General features: G+C 42.0%; 1 protein-coding gene across 2 annotated transcripts in view; it reads right to left on the bottom strand.

Moving 5' to 3' along the window:
- The window catches only part of TRIOBP (TRIO and F-actin binding protein), a 42580-nt gene that overhangs the window by 13175 nt on the left and 22717 nt on the right, over positions 1–6688 (bottom strand). For both annotated transcript variants that reach the window (XM_015405974.1, XM_015405973.1), the window contains exons 5-7: positions 6339–6448; positions 4344–4893; positions 139–234 (exon numbers count right to left, since the gene is read on the bottom strand). In XM_015405974.1, the coding sequence (XP_015261460.1) occupies positions 139–234; positions 4344–4893; positions 6339–6448 (756 nt within the window). The remainder of the gene's footprint in view (positions 1–138; positions 235–4343; positions 4894–6338; positions 6449–6688) is intronic.

Here is a 6688-nt window from a genome sequence, read left to right as displayed (position 1 = left end):
GCAAGCAAAGGGGTGGGGTGGGGAAGTGATCCCTCGTTGTCATTCATTACTCTTCCCTTATTGAGCAGTTAGAGTAGAGGACTGGGGAGGGGGGAGAGAGAAATGAAGGCAGAACACCACTCTTGGTTATGCCCTTACCTGAGAGATATAGCCTCGGGGCATATGCCCTTCTGTGTGAGACTTGGCCTCGCTCTGGGCATGCAAGGACTCTAGCTGTGATTTCAGGGCCTGGACCTGAGTCGGGAGGGGAAAAAAAGGAGATTCAGCCACCATGAAGGGAAAAGGCATCAATTTTAAAATCAGCATGTTGCAGCCTAGCTTGATCGGCCAACAGCTTGATAAGAAAACAGTAAGAGACCAAATTTTGCAAGCAGCAAATACAAATAAATTAACTATAGTGGGAGCTGAAATTAGAGTACTAAAAGAAATACCTTGGCGTGTAAGGGGAAAACGCCACAACTATGAGATTTTGGCCAACTTATTAAGGCGAAACCAAATACAATACAAATGGCTTCTCCCGGAAGGCATATTGTTCACATATAAATCCAGAAGATATCAAATAGATTCCATATTCAAATCGGAAAATTTTTTAGATAAGGAAGGTGAAGAACTAAGATGGTAAAAAGGAAATGAAGAAGGAGATGAGGAAGAGGAAGGAGAAGGAGAGGATGCCCAAGAAGGCACAGCATCACAAACGGAAGCTGGAAGCAATAAAGCGAAAGAGAGAAAAAAGCAGCAACTAAGATAACTGAATCTCAAATACAAACCAGACTGCATCTTAAAAATATTGTAACCGCTAAGAAAGACAAAAAGAATGGCAACTAATAAATTAAATATATTATCTATTAATGTTAACGGACTAAACAACCCGCAAAAAAGAAAGAGAATTTTCCATCAAGCTAAAAAAACACACGCAAATATTATTTGTCTTCAAGAAACGCATATAAAGGATAAACATATGAAGTGTTTAGAATGTACAAAATTAGGAATCCCATTTATTTCATCAGACTCAGTAAAAAAAAGAGGGGTGGTGACATATGTAAAAGAGAACCTTCATCCAGTACTTAAGCACAAATCAAGAGATGGAAGAATTGTAGTAGTACAAATCAGAAGAAATGGAAAAGAAACTCTTATTGTAAATCTGTATGGTCCAAACCAAAACCAAGAAAGCTTCCACAAAGATTCAAAAAACATATTGGTAAAGGAAAACCCAGAAGATATTGGTAAAGGAAAACCCAGAAGAAAACCCAGGAGATTTCAATGCAGTTTTAAATGCAAAGGAAGATAAAAAGAAAGTGAAAAAAAACATTAAGGGATGGTACCACAATACCAAAAAGCTTTCTAAAATTAGCAGAGGAATTAAATACGATAGACATATGGAGAACAAGGAATCCACAAAAAAGAGATTACACCTACTTCTCACCTAGACATAAATCGTGGTCTAGGATAGATATGATATGGATAAATGTGGAGATGGCTAAAGATTTATTAGAGTTGGAAATATTAACAAGCACCTATGCAGACCACAATCCTATGTGGATATCCCTACAAGAAGGGTATAAAAACACAAGATGGAGATTAAACACGGGACTATTAAGAGATAGGAAATTTGTCGGGAAAGTTAAATTAGAAATAAATGCATTTCTAAAAATAAATAGAATGGAGGACACGACATTAAGCAACATTTGGGATACATTAAAAGCATATCTGAGAGGATTATTTATTACCCTGTATAGAAATATTGATTTCTAAAAGCCTTCTGCCTTCCCCTGTTCTGTCTTCTGTGCCTTAATTCCTGTTACCAGCCAAATGGTGAGGCGTAGATGGCCTCGATAGCCATGCCATAAACCACATTCCTTCACACCTGTAAGGGGGGGAGGCAGGCCTCATGCAAGAAGGCACGTAGGCGATGGGAGGCTGGAGTTGGAGTCACCTGACTGCAGAGGGTGTTCCCAAACTCCCAGCCTATCTCCTCACGTCACTATGACAACTAAAATTTGGACACACCCCATTCCACTCCCTATTGGCTCCTGGCCAGGGCTAATTTGGGACTGGGATTGGACTATATCCGGTCATTCCCAATGAGAGAAACTCTCTTCTCCTGCTGTGCTCTCTCTGCTGCTCTTGTGTTCTGCTGTTGTTGGTGCCGGTTTATTGCACCTGGACATGTGGTCTGTTGGAGAACAAAGGATTGCTTGGTGAGCTGAGCACATGGTTGGCAAAGATGGGATTCTTGCTCCAAATCCCTTGGTGCTACTGGATTATCATAATGGACTGTTCTGGACTGATAATTGTTCCTGACATGGTAACTATGAAGCATTATGTTTAGTTAAGGCAAACTGCCCTAGCCTTTCCTGTTTTGAAATCCTTATGGTCTAATTGCAATGCTCTGAGCTGAATAAAATATTCTTCTTGTTTCTGACTTGTTCTGATATTGTAACTGGATTCCAAGGCTAAATCTTGCAGCCTGAACGCTGACCACATATGCTACCTAGGTAAAAGTTTGCATCTCTGGGAAGGAGGTGCTGTTAAGTCCCAGATGCCAGCTCAGAGATCTGAATCTCTGCTCTGAGCTGGAGGGGATTATAGAATACTGAGAGATTCTGGTGGCATATTATTCTGAATCCAGAGAGGGTAGCCTATCTCTCTGGGTTGTTGTTTAATGTACTGTAAAAGTATAGGATTCCCTCTCATTCCTGGACAGGCTTGGGGGGCAGTGTTCTATACATACCCAAAATATATGGAGAAGAAAACAAAAAAGAGAGAGACTTAAAAAACTGACAGAAGATTTAAAAGAAGAGGAAGCGGTTCTGAAAAAAAAGGGAGATCTGGAAGAGATAAGAATTAAGATAAAACTAATTCAACACCAAGTAAACTTACTACTAACACAAGAAATAGCAAATAAAATAGAATATACCAAGGCGTATTATTTTGAGAATGCGAACAAACCTACCCATTGGCTAGCTTATAGACTTAGAAAAGAGAAAGAAAAGAGGACAATTTCAGCATTGAAAAATGAAAATCTGGAGGTAAAATATAAAATATTTTCCTGAGCCTCCGGGGAGGGCGGGATAGAAATGTAAATAATAAATAAATAAGTAAATAAATATATAAAATCAAGATTTAAAAGAAATCGTGGAAAATTTCTATACAAAACTTTATAAACAAAACCTACAAGATAAGATTGGTGTTCAAGAATATCTTAGGAAGCATAAAAGAAAGAAATTTACCTAGGAACAGAAAAACTTTTAAAATAGAAACATTACAACTTGCGAGACAGTGGAAGCACTTAAAAAACAAAAGAAAAAGAAATCACCAAGTCTGGACGGGATTCCAGCTGAAGTTTACCAAGAACTGGAAGAAGAGGTAACACCCGTGCTTAAAGATTTGATGAACAGTATTACGGAGATAGGAAAAATACCAAATTCATGGAACGAGGCGCTGATAACGCTCATACATAAACCCAACTCAAAAGATAAAGATGTAAAACAGTATAGACCCATATCATTGCTGAATGCAGATTACAAGATATTTGCGACAATCTTGGCTACCAGGTTCAAGAAGGTAATGGCGCAAATCATACATCAAGATCAATCGGGCTTTCTTCCGAAAAGACAAATAAAGGGGAATATAGGCTTCTGAGGCCATGATGACAAACTAAACAGCGAGTGGACAACAGTTCAAAATAGAACTACTTAAGTCCTTAGTACTACAACTTACACACTATTTACACTGTGGACTTGCCTGATTCAAGAATTACAATGACACACAGTCAACAAAAACACTCCATGTGGTAGTGGCACTTCATGACAGGGTGGAGACAAGACCTTTTTACAGCCACTCAGCTCAAATACATCTCAACATGGTCAGAGTAGTGTACAGAATGCAGTTCTGCTTTCAGGAACCAACAGCTCTCAAATTCCCCCCTTCGAAGCTCTGCCATTTCAATCAGTTCCGTGTGGTGAGCAACAAAGATGTTGGGAGTGAGGAATAAAGAGGAGTATGGGACTTGCTTTCAGTAGACAAACACCCTTGTCTCGTGCCATCATTTGCTCCTGTGAATGCAACATGGACAGGGAAGGAACAGCTCTTTCTTGCACCAGGGAACATCGACATTTACTGACTGCCTCATAAGAGTTGTGTAACTTAAAAACACAACACACAAAGAAAAAGAACCCAGAACACACCTCTCCTTGCACCCCAGCCTAACTTCTTCACCACAAGGCAATACGTTACATACAGCTAGACTTCAAATACATGATACAGAGGGGTAATATGGGCACCTCTTCCTGCAGGCGGAAAGAGAGAGAAGAAACAGCCATAAGCTTAGCAGCTAACTCTACCTCTTTCTCTAGCACCTCGCTGGCGTCTTCGTGGCTCCCTTTGCTCTGGTTCAGCAGGGCCATCAGGGGGACTCGCTTGGACTCTTTGAAGGGCAGGCGCTCCAGCTCCTGCCATTTCTTCTCAATCTCTTCACTTAGCCGACTCCTCTGAGCCTCAGAAAGGGGGGTACCTGGAGGCTCCTGGCCGGCTGCCTTATGAGAGGCATCCCCTGCTGAGCCATCCGTCTGCAAGATCCCGCTGGTAGGAGTCTCAAACCACTTCCGCCTTTCCTCCGAACGAAGGGCCAGGTCCCGCTCCAGCTCCTCACGCTTGGCATCGGAGGCTCTTGTGCTGCCTCTTGTCCGTTGCGGGGAGCCCTGATTTAAAGGCCCATGTTGCAACGGGGACAGCTCAACGTAGTCAAAAGTATGGCGCTGCCCGTCTGCTTTCCTGCTGGCACCCCTGGGTATAACTTCAGACCCCGTGCCTGACCGCTGCTCTTCTGACCTGAAGGAGCTCTTCTGGGATCCGTAGCTGCGGAATGAGTTTTCTTTATTGCAGTCAGATAGCCTGGAATCAGAGTGAGGCCAAACAGAGCTTGCAGGTGGGAATAGCACAGGCACGTATTGTGAAAGCACGTACACATCCTATCAAGCCCAAGGTATAGTCACACCCCATGCTCTTTTGAGTCCTGGGAAACACCCAAGCACAACCCAGCCCTGTTACACCATCCAAGAGAAATGCAACGTGAAAAAGGTTTTCAAGAGGGTAGAAAACTCAGGCATTGGAATTGCAACCCCATACTCAAGTTCTGCTCTGCACTGAGACATTTGAGATGAAAAAGGCTGCAGCAAGGTGTCCTTGAGAATTCTTCCCCCTTTTATTGGGGGGGGGGGAGTGTCCAGGATGATACAGTCTGTGCATTCCATATCCCTCATTTCTGCCACCGAGAATGGCCAGAACCAGGAAAGGTATTGCATACTGTGTCGATGGCACCCAATTTAAGTTTCCTTTCAGGTGGTTTGGCCCACGCTCAGGGACAAAGAAATCACTATATTTGGGATCAGACAGGAATTTTCCCTTAGGTCAGATCAGCAGTAATCCTGGCTTCTGTAGCCTGCAGTTTGGCTTGCTTGTATTAGCCATCTGAAACCATTTACTTTGTAAAAATCTTTTTTTTAACAGTTCATATTCTCTCATGTATTTTGACCTGGAAGGTAGGATAGAGGAAATAGACAGAGTCACAGCAATGGACTTCTGGTCTTTCAGCTCACTGGAAGTCCATACTGTGACCCAAGCCCACAATTTGAGCAGAGATTTCTTCTCTTGAACGCAGTTTGAGTCAAGCATAAAATATGGTGGAATTAGCAATCATTCTCTGTTCTACCCCTACATAAGATCCTAGTGTTTATTACTGTAGCTACACAGCTGCCAAAGGACCCCAATTGTACCACTAGGGAGGATCAGGCCCTTCCTATGGGAACCAAAACCACTGGAGGAGACAGTGGCACCACACTTATGACACATGGGCAGTGCCTGTTGTATTTCATAGTGCTGTTCTATTGTCCTATTTGCCATTCTGAAATGCTGCTGGTTTTAATTCAATTTCATTGCTGTAAATGGGATCATTGAATTTTTGTTAGCTGCCCGGGGAGCCTATGAAAGTCCCTTGTATGTGTTATACCATAAATACTCCAATTTTCCCCCATTTTTGTGTGTTGCACTAAGAGGCAATCACTGAAAATGTACCCTCAGACATGGTGAACAGTTTTACTAGCTTGATACTTTACTGACACAGTACATGTTCCTGAGTGCAAACTACTATAGATATTAACAGCAGAGCTCCACAGAATTGTTGGAAGGACAGATGGCTTGCTACAGAGGTAAAGATTTCTAAATGGCCAATGTGGTAGTCCCATACAAAGTCTAAAAAAAATGGTTCAAAGACCTATCAGGAAGGCAGAAAGAGAAACGGTTGAAAGTTCCGAGAAACAGAATACGTCCATGGCACATACTTTGTGACATCTGGAACACTGGCAGGACGTATACTTTTCCTCAATGCCTCTATCCAGTTCCGTCGGATCCCTGACGTCATTGCAGACAATGTAAAAACACCATCTTTAGTCTGAAAGGAAAACATCAAACATGGCTTAATCATCCTCTTATTTCATTCATACATGTAGACTACAGCCAATACTTGAAAAGAGTTCTGACAAGGAATATAAATGACCTTATTCCACAGAACCACACAAGCATACTGGGCAAGCATTTGCCTTTCATGCAGGCAGTAACAAGCTTAGTCTGACTACAGGGCAACATTTTGACTTAAAATCCTATTTAACGTGGCTAGCATCATCCATGTACA

This window comes from Gekko japonicus, unplaced genomic scaffold, assembly GCF_001447785.1.
Source record: "Gekko japonicus isolate JY-2015 unplaced genomic scaffold, Gekko_japonicus_V1.1 scaffold385, whole genome shotgun sequence".
Lineage (NCBI taxonomy): Eukaryota > Metazoa > Chordata > Lepidosauria > Squamata > Gekkonidae > Gekko > Gekko japonicus.
The sequence above is the reverse complement of the archived record's forward strand: the minus strand, read 5'-3'. Positions and strand labels throughout refer to the sequence as shown.